At 41.7% G+C, this 18089-nt stretch overlaps 1 protein-coding gene across 13 annotated transcripts in view; it reads right to left on the reverse strand.

Annotated features, from left to right (window-relative positions):
- Window positions 1-6960: 6960 nt before the first annotated feature.
- The window catches only part of PHKA2 (phosphorylase kinase regulatory subunit alpha 2), a 72472-nt gene continuing 61343 nt past the window's right edge, over window positions 6961-18089 (reverse strand). For all 13 annotated transcript variants that reach the window (XM_048862208.2, XM_048862226.2, XM_048862275.2 and 10 more), the window contains 3 exons: window positions 17657-17710; window positions 10396-10596; window positions 6961-9807 (listed from right to left, as the gene is read on the reverse strand). In XM_048862208.2, coding sequence (XP_048718165.1) covers window positions 9634-9807; window positions 10396-10596; window positions 17657-17710 — 429 coding nt within the window. In that variant the 3' untranslated portion in view covers window positions 6961-9633. The remainder of the gene's footprint in view (window positions 9808-10395; window positions 10597-17656; window positions 17711-18089) is intronic.

Below are 18089 nucleotides of genomic sequence, written 5' to 3' on the forward strand. Positions count from 1 at the left end.
ATGGCTCCATTTTATGGCTGTGAGCAGGGCTGCTTGCGTGCCGTCGCCTTGTTCTGTGCTGCGGCTCCTGTAGCAGCGGTGTAAATACTGCATGATAAGGTGCGAGGTGTTTGTAATGCTCACAACAACAGTGTACAGCTGAGTGGGGGCCATGCTTATCATGCTATGGCGTCTGCATGGGTAACCCAGGTTTATGAAAAAAGCCGTGCAAAGGCTTGGTTTGTTGGCTGTTGATTTCAGGGCGGGAGGGAGGAAAGTGCATCATGGGAGGCTAATGCCATGTTCCCATAACCACCTGTGCCAATGTTTTGTCCCATAAGGCATTGCAAGCCCAGCCCAACATTCTACTCAGCTACGTGCACTGTGAGCTAGCTACTGTCGATGCAAGCCCTGCTAGTGAGAGTGCACACGGCCGACATAATGAGCGTAGTGTGGACACGCAGGATCGACTTGCTTAACTCGGGGGCTTGATGTTGACTTACATGCATTCAACTTAACTTTGTAGTGTGGACCTGGCCTGGGATTATATACATCCTATTGTTTGGGACACTCCCAGAGCATGGGGGCACATAGTTAGTAGCACTCGAAATCGCTGAAAAATACCACCCACATTCATACTATCCTTGCTGTTAGGTGTTTTCTACTGAAAGCCTGCCCACAAAAGATGCTAAATAAAAGAAAGGGCAGCTGTTTTGTGCTCTGCAGCTTTAGTTACGGACAATTTGTCATGTTTTAACCCCTGAGATTTGAGAGGCTGGCACTCCTTGTTAGGTTGATTTCCTGCAAGCCTTGAGCTTGGCACTCACTGACACGTGAATTACTCTTCAGGCCCTGCTAAAAATAATAGAATTTTTTAAGAGAAAAGCATCCCTAAGCATCTTTGGCTCTGGCGCTGTCTGTACAGAATATCATTTGGGGCCCTTCATAGATTCAAGCATCCAACTATGGATCTCAGCAGTAGGATGAGGGCCGTAATGGGATGTGCCCTGGCCTTTTAAGGGAAATTATAAGCAAGCATGTGCCAGTCCTGGTTCAGTGCCAACAATGGCATTCTGGGAGATCTGGCCCTAAAATGGACTGAGGGGGTTGCAGGATCATGTGTCTGAAGGAACATGTGACCGAGCTAAGATGACTGCAGGACTATACATATATGGCATGGGTTGCTTTATAAGGCATGGGGAAAAAGCAGACCTGGCATTCAGACCTGTGACTAAAGCTGGGGAAGCAGCCCAGAAAGGCGCTGTAGTGAGAGCCTGTGATGGGGCAGAAACCCCAAAGGGAAGTAATCTGTTCACCACCCGAAACAGCTAGATGTGAAAGGACTCCAGGGAGGAGAGACACACACCAAAGCAACAATTTACCAGGCAACCCTGCAGTCCTCCAGCCAAAGATGGGGCAACTGATGTGACCTGACATCAGAGAGGTAAGGGAACCTGTTCCATGAGTTCACTGCTTATTTTGGAATGAAAGCAGTGCTGAGGCTCAAGCAATTAGGTGCTGGGGCTCAAGAAATTTTTTTTACATTCATAACTGATGTGGCAAGCCCTGTGGTGCCAGGGCTATGAACTGCCAAGCCTAGAGGTGCTGGGGCTCAGCCCTGGCAAAAAGTAAGCACTGCATGAGTCTACATTGGGGCGGGCAAACTTTTTGGCCTGAGGGCCACATCAGGTTTCCAAAATTGTATGGAGGGCCGGTTAGGGGAGGCTGTGTCTCCCCAAACAGCCAGGTGTGGCCCAGTCCCTGCCTCCTATCCGACCCCCCCCCCCCCCCGCTTCTTGCCCCCTGACAGCTCCCCTGGGCCACCTGCCCCATCCACCCTCTCCCGTTCTCTGTCCCCTGATGGCCCCCCCCCCCCCCCCGGGACTCCTTCCCCATCCACTACCCCCTGCTCCTTTTCCCCTGACCACCCTCAGATCCCCCCACCCCTGACTGCCCCATCCAACCCCCCCACCATTCCTGACTGCCCCTCCAGGACCCCTGCCCCATCCAACCCCCTGTTCCTCGCCCTATGATTCCCCCTAACCCCTATCCACATCCCCAAACTCCCCTGCCCTCTATCCAACTCCCCCGCCCCCTTACCGTGCTGCCTGGAGCACCAGTGGCTGGCAGTGCTGCCCAGAGCACTGGGTCGGGCCGTGGCTCTGCAACTGTGCTGCCCGGCCATCCAGAGCATGGCTCAGGACACTGAGGGGGACAGGGAACAGCAGGGGAGGGGCCGGGGGCTAGCCTCCCGGGCTGGGAGCTCAGGGGCCGGGTAGGAGGGTCCTGCGGGCTGTACTTTGCCCATCTCTGGTCTATATGGTAACCATGGGCAACAGGTAGCTAAAGAACAAATGCTAGCAGCTTAACTTGGGGGGCGGGGGGAAGGATAGAGGAATTAAAATTAGTGGCTGAAGGGAATGCAGTAGGTATAATATATAGGGGTGTATGTAAAATAGTACAGTGTATGGGCTTGCTTGACTTCCATGGGCTTTGGCTCAAGCCCTACGTGAGCAGACAAGGGAGGAGAACTACACCCATGAGCTCTCGTAACATACTGCATACCTCCAATTGACGTTACCATTATTTTCTTAGGATACTGTTGTGCCTTATGGCATTTCAGGATTTAGGGAAGCTTATTTAGAAAATGTTCATTTAAATCGCATATATTAAAAGTTCTATGCAAATTTGCCTTGGTAATAACTAAAAGAATACTCACACTTCTAGAAACGTGCATACCTCCTCATTAGGACCAAGCCTCCAAGAATTTGGAAATTAATTTCTTGTCTAAGCTTGACAAGAATTTGGAAATAAACTCAAAGCACCTAGTATGCTCTGGTGACAGTCTATTCCTTGGCCCTTTCGGCTGCATTATTTTTAAGAGCAAATATCATGAATCTCAATCGTGGGAGCTGAGTTTTCTGTTCCATATGATCGATCATTTCCTTTGGGTGCAGAAATACAGTACCTAACTACAAGGAACACTTTGTTATATGACAACTCATGAAATTCAGTCAGATTTCTAAATAATCCCAACTGTGTAGGGTGCTGCATTATGTGCAGCTGTCAATGACTTTGAATTCTATGTTCCTCGGGTTCTATATTGCATGCAAAAGGTTTTTAAGACCGTGGAATAGGTCTATGAAGCTGTACATGCTTCTTCTGTATATGTGGGTTTAGATCTAGAATCCCAGCTCTGTGGTATCGAACTGTAACACTATAATTAATAGGAATTTGTCCAAAAGGTTACAGTCCACTCATAAATGACCCTGCCTATGGAAAAAAATGGGCTCAGTCAGGAATCACAACAGACTTTCATTTAAAATAACCAAACTGCAGGTATGTAGCACACAGAAATGTAAACAAGTTTCACCAATACTCATGCTTGACAATAGGTTCCCTGAAGTGACTGGATGTTTTGCATCAAAGGGATCAGAATTCCCACTTCACTCATAGCATTTGGGATGTCAGTCTGTTGTTATGCTGCGCCCCTCACTGGAATATAAGGGTTCGAAGGCAGCTAAAGAATAAAGGGGGAGCAGGGGGGAAATGTTCTGTACATTTCAGACTCTCAACCTGGGTTAGTTTGATGCCAGATATGGATAAAAGTGTCAAGTTGAGGGCAGGGGAAGTTCTTACACATGCCCATCCCCCCAATTGGCCCAGGAGACAGCTAGGTAAAGGCAATGCCATTTCCTGAAGGATTTTGAAATTTGTCTTCATTTCACCTTGGAACAAAACCTGAAAACTTCAGAATTTCTGAACATTGCTTTTTTATTTCAATGTTGACTTTGGACAATTTGTACTATATGGGTTTTTTTTGTTTTGAAATTACTTTTTCATTCTCAAAACGTTTTATCATTGTTGGATCTTTTTTGTATTTTCTCCTAAATGCCATGTTGGTGGAATTGCACAATTTCACAAAGCTTTTCAAAAGAACTGCATTTTCTGAGGGGGATCAAGGTTTTCCTGGTCAGTGCTAGCCCTAAACATTGTGACTATGGTGCCTGAGAACTCTGCCCATGGAGGTTGGGTTTGGCATAAAAATGGCTTGTGGTTAAAAGACATAGGAGCATCTTCACATGCAGTGATAAGGGCCAGGGCTAGGGGGTAGAGGCAAAGCACATCGCCCATTGTGAGAGGTATTTGGCCGGAGGAGAAAACAAGCATGTACAATGGTACTGGGGATGCACACTCCAGAAAAGCGTCCTCGGTCAGCTGGCTGGAGGTGGTACATGCTACCCCTCACCCCCTTTAGGGTTCCTAGAAGTTTCCCAGAGAGCTTGCTATGCAGGGGAGCTTCCTGCCACTCAGCAGGACGATAATGGAGAGCTCATACCTCATGCTCAGTCATGGGCAATAGTGTCCTGAGCCCCTTCCCTGGATAAACAAAGATGCTGCTGCTGAGAGGGAAAAGATGCTCAAGTCTCTTCCCTTTATGCTGCCAGGTTCCAGGGGAGAGGAGCGCTGGAACAATTTGGATAGTGGGGGTGCTGAGAATGATTGAACCAAACTGTAACCCATGTATATATAAAGGAAATCACTTCAACCCTAGTTCTAGCACTTATGAGCTCTGGGCTCTCCTTCCACCCTTCCTGCTGTTTAGAGGAACGGGAGCCCCAGTTTCCCTCCTGCCCCCACCCCATCTACATCTGATAGTGGGAAGGACTGGACACATTTTTTCATGCTGTGCATGGATGGTGATGTTCTGAGTGAAATTTTAAAAGCACAAAAAGAAAGAAAAAGAAACCCTACCAAAAACTAATTTTGTAAATAATACCATGTAGGGTAAAAAATAGAAAGTTTCAGCCCAGGGATTTGAAAGATACATTTAGCCACAGTTAATTTTACTGAAGAATAACTCACTCAAAGCAGAGTTGATTGGTGAGCAGAAGAAGATAACCACCTTTAAAGCTTTTTAAATTAATCCCAAAATGTAGTAACATCCTCTGCTGAGCCACCATTTCTAAAGTCTGTTTACATCTGGAAAACCATGGTGCATTACTGTCCCCCTTTACACTTAAAATAGTTCATATGAATATGGCTGGTGCAAAGAGAAGCACTGCATTCTCATTTTAAAAAAAGTACTGATGATCATAGTGTGGACATACATACACATGAGGCTATGAGCCACAATGGCTGGCTAGCATGCATTCTTTTGCTCTCAATATTGACCTACGCTCCTACAGTATATGCTGTATTAATGATATTGGTCACATGCTGGCCACACCTTCCTCCAGGGCTGGGAGAGAGAGCTGCACCTGTAGGAAAGATCTACTTTTACAATATATTTCTTATAATCTCTTTTGGAGGAGTCCTCTCTTAAGAGCACACACTTTTTAAAAGTAAGCCTATGACACAACTCTGATCGGGTGTTGCGGGAAGGACCTGCTGGGGCATTCTGAATAACATCATCAGAAAACACATATCCCATCTATATTGTGCATTATGAGCAACAGGGAATGGATCACTTGACGATTACCTGTTCAGTTCATTCCCACAGGGGCACCTGGCATTGGCCACTGTCGGAAGACAGGATACTGGGCTAGATGGACCTTTGGTCTGATCCAGTATGGCCGTTCTTAGTATCCACATATTAAGAGATCCATTACTGTAACCTCTCATAGCATTTGTTAAAAGTACTAGACGTATGTAAAAGAAGTTGTTAGTGACAGATGTGTATGCTACCTCTAGCCACATTTTTATGAGACTGGTGGTAAACCCAGCACTGGTGGCTTACCACTCAGTGATCCATAGATATGTAGCTGGGAATATTCAGTGGAGATTTCTGCTGTATTTAAACTGCACCAATGTTTCCATAACAGGGGTACAGACTGCCTCTTAGGAATAGGCTATTGAGCGCTCTATGTACACTAATAGCCAGATTTTTCAAGAGTGCTCAGCTAGCAGCCTAGTGAAGTCAATGGAAGTCTTTCCACTGACTTCAATGGGCAGTGGATGAGGCCCCAAATTAGGCTTGGCCCTGCTGGGGGAAATGGGGCATTAATGAAATGAGAGTTTAGATTCAGTTCTTGATTTGTTTCTCCATGTATGCTGTAGAGTGCCTTCTGTCATGGATTCCTTTGTAACTAACAACCAAGGTAAACTTCACGATGATGCACATCCACTTACTTATCCTCCAGAAAAGCTATGTCAATGCCAAGATAGCCCATGTGGTTGCTTTGGACAAGTCACTTAATTGCTCTATTTCAGTTTCCCCCTCTGTAAAGTATGAATAATATTTACCTTCAAGGGTGTTGTGAACAACTTTGCCAAATTCTACTTCCGTGGAACAAGCTTTTTTTAAAAATTTGATGAGCAAGTAACCCATAACTAATATGAACAGATTTTTGTGCCTGGCCTATTAAGTTTTCCTCTCTGTTTTGTAAGGCTGTCTGAGGACTGATTACACGCAGTGAAAGTGAAGAGTGCTACGTTTAGGCAACATGTCAGAACTAATGATTAAACAGTAAAAGCTTAACAAAATTCTAACAACAATGTTAAACAGTTAAGTATCTGATACAATTGGGAGAGGGGAGAAAAGAGCATTGATTCAATGAATGGAGACAACCCTAATACTACTTCATGCAAAAGTTGGACGTACCACCTCTATACAGTATCCACTGTATACGAGTACCATTTTATTATTCTGGTCCCTGCACCATCTCAGACCAATTTTCTGTTTTTAGACATGTCTGATATTTCAAGGAAGTAGTGTAGGTGTTTCCTTCATGACAGCTGCAGTCTGCTGATGCAAAAGCACTGCCTGTCAAACTAAAACAGTGGGTCTCAGTTGGTTCTATTTCCATTCCATTAATGCCGCAATTTCAAAGACACATAAGGTGTCTGTTTACCCTTGTCTTATTTATTTTCCATAAATTAGGTCCCTAACACATCTGAATCCTCTCCAGAGAGGTTGCTACAACACACTTTCATGACCCAGTTAAGTTTTCCCTGTTTCAGGAACAATGATTCCACCAATGAATGGTACAGATTTTAATGTATTCCTTTAAAAACAGAAGTTCAGGAGACAAGGCAATAGATGAGTGAGTCAATCTAGAAGTATACATGGGTGATTGGTCCATTCACACTGCAATTCAAAGTTTGCTGTACTGTTTCTCATCCTTTTGTACTGAACTGTCCCAGACTTCTAAATTACATAAAAGTATTTTCCTATGACTTCACTTCACTGATTGTGTTAGTATCACTTTTAGACAGACTAAAACCCAGTATTTCTAAACCATGTATGTTCATAAGCTAGTTCATATTATGAATGGTAACTTTTTTTTTTAAAGTTACATGCACACACAAATTTAAATTTGTAAATGGTGGAATTTTGCTATGGGCCCTAATCTATTTTAAATCTCTATTTAGCAGCATACAAATGTCAGATTTTAGCAGTCTTCTCTTGTTCTACAAATTTTAAACAGTTAATGTCTCAGACTGAATTAAAAAAGCACATTAAAACAGATTTGAGAGAGAACCTTCTTGCATCTCAATCAATCAAAGGGCTCTGCATGAAAAGCATGCTCTGCATGATTGACATTACCGAAGCTTTATAAGGAACCTAATAAAATAAGAGTTTATATAAGTCCCTCACCTATGAACATGCATACACAGCATAAATTACTTTTCATTGTATGGCTTGCCCTGTTTAAACTGGAGAAAATTTTATTTACTTGGAAAATGAGCTAAATCAATCTCTCAGCACATGTATAAAAACTGAGCTATGATTAAACAAAAGTACAAATAGGCATCTACAAGATACTGACTTCCAACTGCATTTGAGCTACTCATCCCTGCTCCTTACACCATTAACAACGCTTTGCCTGGGCAATATGCACATATGCACCTGCCTCCTCCCCCCAGGTACATTCTATCCAGAAAGGCTGTGCATCTTCTTGCTCTTTGGGAAATTCCTAAGCCTAAGACATAGTAAGGGACAACTCTATGGCACTCATCTCTCCAGCCTGCACCAAATACTGTCTGGATGTGCATTGCTGTGGGAGCAGTGCACTGTAGTATCTTACAAGATACCCAGCTTTGGGGGGTGAATTTGACTCCTGCCACCTGGCTTGGTTGAGATCATGTGGATTGGGCAGATGATATTATTTTTCCTCTTACAACACATTTTGGAATTAGGAAAATAGTTAAAAATGTATGAGATGGAAAAATATTTCCCTGTAGAAAGACTCCAATAAGTGCTGTTCAAAAGTTCTAACAACACTAGGACCATTTTTCTTCGTAGGTGTGTTGGTGCTTAAGGAAAGATCCCACTCAAGGTCACTTATAAGAAGTAAAAATGAGAGACTGGATGGTACCATTTCTACTTACCCTTTTACTAATCTGCCACTTGGAATCTACTCCAACCCTTTCTTGTGCACTGGCCAGTAATTACACCAACAAATGACTGCTATTGTACCTCTCTTTAACAGGGGTCTAGCTAAGAACCAGTGGATACTCATTCAGCCCATTCCACAGGAGCAAGCCTCACCCCTCAGTGGAAGTCAACAAGGGGAAATCATTGTCTTCCTCCACCTTGAGCTCACCTGGGTTAAGCCACAGGAGGGAGCACTGTGGCTCTGTATATTTAATATAAACAAATACAACAACAGCCTACATATTAAAGAGTACTAAGTATTATCCTGGTGCTGTTTAAAGAGAGATTTTTCTATTAGGGAGAACACCACTAATGGTTCTAGTTACATCTGATGAAGGAGCATCTGTCTAATCAAAGGACACAAAACACACACCAACTCTTCCTCTAGTAAGTACAGATGGTATTCTGGAAGGGCGACGCTTAAGTATCTCATCTTCTAGGCCATTTACAGTGGACAAGATATTAAGATTTAGAAAGCGTGCTTGAGCGAAGGAAACATATCTTTTGGATCTGTAGGCAGCTGTTTATTCATCTACCCAAAACGATCATAAGCATAAAACTGTCTTTAAAAGAGGAAGTCAGAGATCAGCTTCTCCAAAGCTGCATTGGTCCAAACGATGTAGCTTTCTCAAGGCAGATGCTATGTCATCAGAGAGAGGCTACCGATTTATGACAGTCATAATTCTGATCTCATGCTTGACTTCATTGGAGTTACTCCTGCATCACCCTGGTGTAATTGAGATCAGAATCTGGTTCAATGTGTATTGAAAATAGTGCCTGGGTATCACATGGAAACTGAATAAATCGGAGAAAGAGAACCCTAAACTGTGCTTTAACTATTCACAACATCAACATACAGAAGCCATGCTTAAGAGAGAGTTAATTAATTCAAATATACAGAAAAAATCCACTCTCCTTAGTTGGGAAATTTATGCCAGAGGAGCATCTCCCTATTTATATTTTTTGATCTCTACACTAATAATTTTCCTCTTGACATAAGTGCATAATTCTTACTTAATTTACTTTAAATTGCACATTGCACTTAGGGCAGAATAGGCGTCACTCATTGTACATGTTTCTCATGGTTCTGGAATTAGGCCAAATTCCATCTTCATTGTTCAGCTGTCCCTACAGATTGGTGCTCACACATGATGAGTGGCGTTTAAATCCTGTGGAGTCAAAGACACATGTTCAGTAAGTGAAGAGGGAAGAGAGAGGAGAGGGGGAAAAGAGCTTCTGAATCTTTACTTTTGCTTTTCATCAAGAGGCATAGCCTATTGCATCAGGCAGCCTGTACTAGGCAGGAAATCCTGTAAATAGGTGGCTACAGCTTTCGTTAAGTATGTCATAGTTCCATATGCCCCACTTGGAGCGCTGTCATAGAAAAAGTGGCAAATTCCTGTGGCGAAGTCTCGCTCCAAGAAGTCATCGTTTGCTCCAAGTGATTTCTGAGAGGGGGAAAATAAAAAGGAGGGGAGGAGAAAATCAGATATCCGTGTTCAGATCAGAATTAGTAAACTTAAAAACAAATACTAGACCAGGACTACAACTGTATCTGCACTGAATATGGAAAACAGTTCTCCCTTCATGAATTCCTTTCCAAAGACTGTAGGACAACACAGGTTATTTAGAACCTTTTTCTCTACCTATGCTAGTTCAGTTCTCTTAAGTTCCCCTTTACAGACCTTATTTTTTGCATTTCTCTGGTAACACTAGCTTGTTTTTCCCCATTTCTACTTAAACACCAGCCCTTTGGTTTTTGGTAATCTGGTGAAGTAAAAGGTGATTTTAAACAGATGTTTAGACTTGAGAGAGCATTACCCCACTATAACTGTAAAACTGCAGCAAAAGAGACTGTATTTCATTAATTACAGGAGGTTTTAATCTTCTGAATACATTTTCAAAAGATGCTTACATGACTTGCTTTTTGTGGAGGGAAAAATAATTTTTCACAAATACCAAAAATGAAGTTCATTTCAAACACAATACCTTCCCAACTCCACCCTCAGATATTAGTGGAAATCTGCTGTACCCACCTGTTCCTGAAGAAACAGATCATTAGCCACATGCACTATTCTATCCACATGGATTATGCCCCCGATGCTGGTCACCTCGATGTCCGACAGCAGTGTGAGAACAAGAATAGCTTCCACCAGCAGCTGTCTGTATTCAGGTTGAGGTACATGGTTCAGCACTGACTCCACATGAACAGCAAACTTGATTTCACAAGGGGTCATCTGGAAAGTTAGGTGGTAGGTTAGTGGAAAGTAGGACTGTCAATTGCAAAAAGAAAAGGAGTACTTGTGGCACCTTAGAGACTAACAAATTTATCTGAGCATGTGCTTTCGTGAGCTACAGCTCACTTCATCGGATGCTTATGCTCAAATAAATTTGTTAGTCTCTAAGGTGCCACAAGTACACCTTTTCTTTTTGCGAATACAGACTAACACAGCTGCTACTCTGAAACCTGTCAATTGCAGTTAACTCACGCAATTAACTCAAAAAAAATCAATCACAATTAATTGCAGTTTTAATCGCACTGTTAAACAATAGAACACCAATTCACGAACAAGGTCAGCTCCCAGACTACTGCACTGGGCAGCACAGCATGGGGAGGAAGTGGCCAGCCCTCTGTGGAGAAAGAAGTGGTTCGGGACTATTTAGAAAAGCTGGACGAGCACAAGTTCATGGGGCCGGATGCGCTGCATCCGAGAGCACTAAAGGAGTTGGCAGATGTGATTGCAGAGCCATTGGCCATTATCTTTGAAAACTCATGGCGATTGGGGGAAGTCCCGGACGACTGGAAAAAGGCTAATGTAGTGCCCATCTTTAAAAAAGGGAAGGAGGAGGATCCTGGGAACTACAGGCCAGTCAGCCTCACCTCAGTCCCTGGAAAAATCATGGAGCAGGTCCTCAAGGAATCAATTCTGAAGCACTTAGAGGAGAGGAAAGTGATCAGGAACAGTCAGCATGGACTCACCAAGGGCAAGTCATGCCTGACTAATCTAATTGCCTTCTGTGACGAGATAACTGGCTCTGTGGATGAGGGGAAAGCAGTGGACGTGTTGTTCCTTGACTTTAGCAAAGCTTTTGACACTGTCTCTCACAGTATTCTTGCCAGCAAGTTAAAGAAGTATGGGCTGGATGAATGGATTATAAGGTGGATAGAAAGTTGACTAGATTGTCGGGCTCAACGGGTAGTGATCAATGGCTCCATGTCTAGCTGGCAGCCGGTATCAAGTGGAGTGCCCCAAGGGTCGGTCCTGGGGCTGGTTTTGTTCAATATCTTCATAAACAATCTGGAGGATGGTGTGGATTGCACCCTCAGCAAGTTTGCATATGACACTAAACTGGGAGGAGAGGTAGATACGCTGGAGGGTAGGGATAGGATACAGAGGGCCCTAGACAAATTGGAGGATTGGGCCAAAAGAAATCTGATGAGGTTCAACAAGGACAAGTGCAGAGTCCTGCACTTAGGACAGAAGAATCCCATGTACCGCTACAGACTAGGGACCGAATCACTTGGCAGCAGTTCTGCAGAAAAGGACGTAGGGGTTACAGTGGACAAGAAGCTGGATATGAGTCAACAGTGTGCCCTTGTTGCCAAGAAGGCCAATGGCATTTTGGGATGTATATGTAGGGGCACTGCCAGCAGATCAAAGGACGTGATCGTTCCCCTCTATTGGACATTGGTGAGGCCTCATCTGGAGTACTGTGTCCAGTTTTGGGCCCCACACTACAAGAAGGATGTAGAAAAATTGGAAAGAGTCCAGTGGAGGGCAACAAAAATAATTAGGGGTCTGGAACACATGACTTATGAGGAGAGGCTGAGGGAACTGGGATTGTTTAGTCTGCGGAAGAGAAGAATGAGGGGAGATTTGATAGCTGCTTTCAACTACCTGAAAGGGGGTTCCAAAGAGGATTGGTCTAGACTGTTCTCAGTTGTAGCTGATGACAGAACAAGGAGCAATGGTCTCAAGTTGCAGTGGGGGAGGTTTAGGTTGGATATTAGGAAAAACTTTTTCACTAGAAGGGTGGTGAAACACTGGAATGCGTTACCTAGGGAGGTGGTGGAATCTCCTTCCTTAGATATTTTTAAGGTCAGGCTTGACAAAGCCCTGGCTGGGATGATTTAGTTGGGGATTGGTCCTGCTTTGAGCAGGGGTTGGACTAGATGACCTCCTGAGGTTCCTTACAACCCTGATATTCTATGATTCTATGAATTGAAATTTATTAAATATTTTGGATGTTTTTCTACATTTTCATATATATTGTGTTCTGTGTTGTAATTGAAATCAGTGTATATTATTTTGATTATAAATATTTGCACTGTAAAAATGATAAACCAAAGAAATAGTATTTTTCAGTTCATCTCATACAAGTACTGTAGTGCAATCTCTTTACCGTGAAAGTGCAACTTAAGAATGTAGATTTTTTTTTGTTTCATGACTGCGCTCAAAAACAAAACAATGTAAAACTTCAGAGCCTACAAGTCCACTCAGTCCTACTTCTTGTTCAGCCAATTGCTAAGACAAACAAGTTTTTTTACGTTTACAGGAAGATAAAACTGCCCTCTTCTTATTTACAATGTCATCAGAAAGCGAGTACAGGCATTTGCAAGGCACTTTTGTAGCCAGCAGTGCAAGGTATTTACATGCCAGATACGCTAAACATTCATATGCCCCTTCATGCTTTGGCCACCATTCCAGAGAACATGCTTCCAAGCTGATGACGCTCATTAAAAAAAAAAAGTGTTAATTAAATTTGTGACTTAATTGTGACTTAATGTGGGGGAGAATTATACGTACCCTGCTCTGTTTTGCCCGCATTCTGCCATATATTTCATGTTATAGCAGTCTCGGATGATGACCCAGCACATGTTGTTCATTTTAAGAACACTTTCACTGCAGATTTCACAAAATGCAAAGAAAGTACCAATGTGAGATTTCTAAAGATAGCTACAGCACTCGACCCAAGGTTTAAGAATTTGAAGTGCCTTTTAAAATCTGAGAGAGACGAGGTTTGGAGCACGATTTCAGAAGTCTTAAAAGAGCAACACTCCCATGCAGAAACTACAGAACCTGAACCACCAAAAAAGAAAATCAACCTTCTGCTTGTGACATCTGACTCAGATAATAAAAATGAACATGTGTTGCTCCTCACTGCTTTGGACTGTTATCGATCAGAACCCATCACCAGCATGGACGCATTGTGGTTAAAGCATGAAGGGACATATGATTCTTTAGTGCATCTGGCACGTAAATATCTTGCAACGCCGGCTACAACAGTGCCATGAGAACATCTGTTCTCACTTTCCGGTGACGTTGTAAACAAGAAGCGGGCAGCGTTATCTCCTGAAAAAGTAAACAAACTTGTCTGTCTGAGCAATTAGCTGAACAAGAAGTAGGACTGAGTGGATTTGCAGGCTCTAAAATTTTACATTGTTTTATTTTTTAGTGCTTTTTTTTGTACATAATTCTACATTTGTAAATTCAACTTTCACAATAAAGAGATTGCACTACAGTACTTGTATTAGGTGAATCGAAAAATAGTATTTCTTTTGTTTTCTTACAGTGCAAATACCTGTAATCAAAAATAATATACAGTGAGCACTGTACATTTTGTATTCTGTTGTAATTGAAATCAGTATATTTGAAAATGTAGAAAACATCCAAAATATTTAAATTAATGGTATTCTATTATTAACAGCGTTGATTAATTGCAATTAATTTTTTTAATCTCTTGACAGCCCTAGTCGAAAGATAAACAGATAAATGCAAGACGATAAGACCCCAGATCCTCCAGACACTTAAACATGTGCTTAACTTTGCACATGTAAAGAGTCCTATAGAAATGAATGGGATTATTTGCATATGGAAAACTAAGTACTTGCAAACTATTTGCAGACTCAAGGCTTAGCAATCCAAAAAAAGTTCTGTAACTTCCAGAAAAGTCTGTTGTACAATTCCTATCGGTCAACACACATTGCTTACATATGGGAATGTTGATGCTTATCATCTTGCAAATTAATTCTTTGATCATGACATTAACCTCACACATTATTTTGTGTAGGCATCTTTTTGGATCACAGGTTTTGTTTATGAAGCCAAAGATATTGTAGAGATTAAAAAAAAAAGCCCACATCACCTGCTAAGAGTGAATGTTATCCCACAGGCTGATATCTACACTGCTGGTAGAAGAACCTACTTTGCACTGGCAGAGCTGTGGAGATGTCACATTAAATGATAGCCTCAGGAGGTTATGCTTATTGAGTTTGATTCCTATTAACAGTGAAATTAGATACTGTCAAGGTCAGACAGGCCTAAAAACGAATCCTATTTTTTGTAACTAGCCTGATGGTAGAGGGAGATGGGGGGCAGGGGAGGGGAAAACTTTTCACTTCCACAAAATAAGGACTGCAATATCACAAAAAAATTTTATCTTCTTTTGCAGCTGTTACCAGCACCATAACATAGAGTGATGTGTATGTTTCAAACGGGAATATGCACACTGAGCTGTGCCTCCATTGTGCTTGTCTGCTCTATTTGTATGAGCAGACAGGAGACTGCATTATATAGGTTTGTTGTCAATTTCAATACTCTACATGCTTACAAGAGTGAGGCAGACAGGTAGGATGGCATCATTTGCATGTATAATACATCAGCAAACTTAAAGCCAGACTGTCTAATTTTAGGCCTACCAATCCTAACCATATCCTGTTAATTCTGAAAATAGATCTGAAGGAGAGTGTCCTATTGTTTTAACCAATTAAATGGCAATAAAGCTTACAAGTCAGAATATGAGAATCATACAGTATTACACTACACAAGGCAGACATTACGCTGTTACAGGAGATGGTATTCATTTTAATCAAACAGCAATATTACACTGATATTCCCATATATACCCATGGGTGAGGTGCCACCTTGTAAGTGGTATGGGTGATAGTCACACCATAGGAGGTATTGTCATCGGCATACATGAAATTGTTAAAACACATGGCCTACACCCAGTGCACTGCAAAAAGACTTTGCACTTCACAAGTGTAATGCCACCTGTGCAAACTGCACAACTGAATCAACCGTGGCATTTAAGAGCAAGAAAAGAAGGTTTTTTTATCATGGTGAACAAAGAGCTGCCTGGAAACTGATGCTGGAGGAGCAGGTAAGAGCTGCTCCCACGGTGAAGAAAGACCATCAGCTCTGGAGACAAGGCAACCCTGGAGGTAAGCAGCTATCCAAAGACAGGCAATGTTGGGAGTCAAAGATCCCCGAGAGTGGAAACATTGTAGGGATTCGGTTGGGGGTGGGGTGAAATTCATGTGCTTCTCTTTTCCTGGTGGGAACAGACTCAAATATCTTCAAGTGACAAGAATGATTACAGTTTGCAATCTGTGACACAGTTACTCTCCAAATACTGAGAAACAGACAAGTGGAAGGGTTTAGAGACAATAATTTAACCTACTCCCTCTACAGCTCATTAGCCTTATGGCTTGGTTCCCTGTTTTATTGGCTGAGTATTATTACACTACGTCAAACTGCGTCAGGATCCTAACATGTAAGATTGTTTGTGGTTCAGGTGGTGGCGGAAGTGGTAGGTGGGTCTCTTCAAAGTCTAGGATGATGAATGAAAGGGAAAACTAAAATAAAACATCTAGGTGTAGCATAAATGATCTACACTGACAAGGGAATCATTTGGAATCACTGAGTCCTATTGACGGATAGTCACAACACACAAAGAAAGGAAGACTTTAGCACTTGCTCTCTCCTTGGATTGAAACAGCTCAAATATGTTGACCTTTAGGGGATGCTGCAAAGCCTGCCTCTACTCACTGGCTTCTGAGGTGGCGTAAGAATTGCTGGAGCCACAGAGATAGGAATAGTGACAGAAATTTGGTGGGTGGGACTCTTAAATGTCTAGGTTTTTTTATTTTGTTGCTGGATTATTATTAATTGTAGATTTAGAAGTTGTCAGAAGTGATTCATATATTTTAAGGCAGAAGGCACTATTGTGACCTTCAGTCTGACTGCCTCCATAATACGGGCCATAGGATTTCCAGGTATTAATTTCTGTTTCAAGTCCAATAGTTGTGTTTGAACTAGAGGATGTCTTTCTGAAAATCCACCAATCTTGTTTTAAAATTTCCAGTGATGGAGAATCCACTACAACTCTTGGTAAGTTGTTCCAGTGATTAATTAACCTCACTGTTAAAAATGTTGCACCTTAGTTCCAGTCTGAATTTGTCTAGCATCAACTTCCAACCCTTGGTTCTTATTGTACCTTTCTCTGCAAGACTGAAGACCCCTCTATTATCAAATTGCTGTTCCTGATGTAGGTACTTGTAGATGGATTAAGTCACCCATAACCTTCTCTTTGATAAGCAAAATAGCACCTAGCAGCATAGATCCAACTTGTTCGTATAAAAACCAACCAACCAAAAAAAATTATATGAAGAACGAACAAAGGTTTAAAAAGGCAAAATTTGGGTCAGCCACATTTCTGAGATTCACATTTGTTTTTGTAACCACAGTGCTGAAATATTGTCTGCAGTCAAAGAATTCTAAACAGATATCTGTCTTTGTTTAATTTCAGCAAATTGGGACATTTTCCTAATTCGGTTTCTATTCCCTTTTGTATTTGCCATCCTCTGTTTTAAACAGAACTGAGTAAACTTTAACCTCTCTTTACTAAAAAATTAATAATTGAACAAGGAAAATTAAGAGAAAAAGACTGAATGCACATTAGCCAACACAAATGATGTTACATTATTGCAAATTTTCCTAGAAAATAGCATCCAGAGGTCAAGGACTGTGTTTAACTTTTTTCAAGTAGGAAATCTTGCTTCTAAATTCTGAATGCGCTGTCAAGATTAATTATCAACTCACTGCAGGTGCAGAGCTCTGATACTTCATTGCCTGTGGTTAAAAATAACTTCATTTTCTTAAATGAGGATCACATTATGGTACATCATAGAAATTATACTAACACATGCAAACCTCAGATGTTCTAAGTATAATCTTATGTTGTTGTGGGAAAGCTTAGTATTTGCAAGACTTGCATCTGTGAACATCATGGATCTCAGATTAAAATCTGGCCCTACACCATCCCTGTCACTCAGGCATTCAACAGAACTATTAGTTAAGATTCAAACTGTAAAACTTCCATTGTGAGTTTATATTTTAAATACTTTAAAACAAAGCGTTTTCTCCAGTGATCCTGTTACAGCGTATGCTCGAGAGTCATACAACTTGTCGTAAAATCATGGAAAGATCTCATTAATATTATTATTTACTATACCTCTCTTGTAGTTGAAGAAGGAAGGACGTAGCCATCAATGGACAGGCCATGGCACTAAACAAAATAATAATAATAAAAAAATCAATATTAATTAAAAACACAATCCTTAAAAGTATATCTGGAAACTTATATTCCTTTTGAGTTTTAAATTCTTTCTGGAAAAGCTGTTCTGATGTATGACAAGTTTTAAAAACAGTGAACGCATATAAAAATGTTATTTCATTTCTTCCAAAAAGATCATATAACAAGAAAACTATTGGAGAGAAAGTCTGGATGCTATAAATAACCTTATGCCACACTTAAGCTGAAACAACTGTTCAGTGGGAGGGAGGTACTTGGAAAGCAGTAACAGCAGGAGACATATAGAGGTGAAAGTACAGCAAATTAGATATGAGTTTGCAATACGAAAGGACGATTAAAGGAGGGGTTAAAA

This window comes from Caretta caretta, chromosome 1 (assembly GCF_965140235.1).
Source record: "Caretta caretta isolate rCarCar2 chromosome 1, rCarCar1.hap1, whole genome shotgun sequence".
In the NCBI taxonomy this organism is placed as follows: Eukaryota; Metazoa; Chordata; order Testudines; family Cheloniidae; genus Caretta; species Caretta caretta.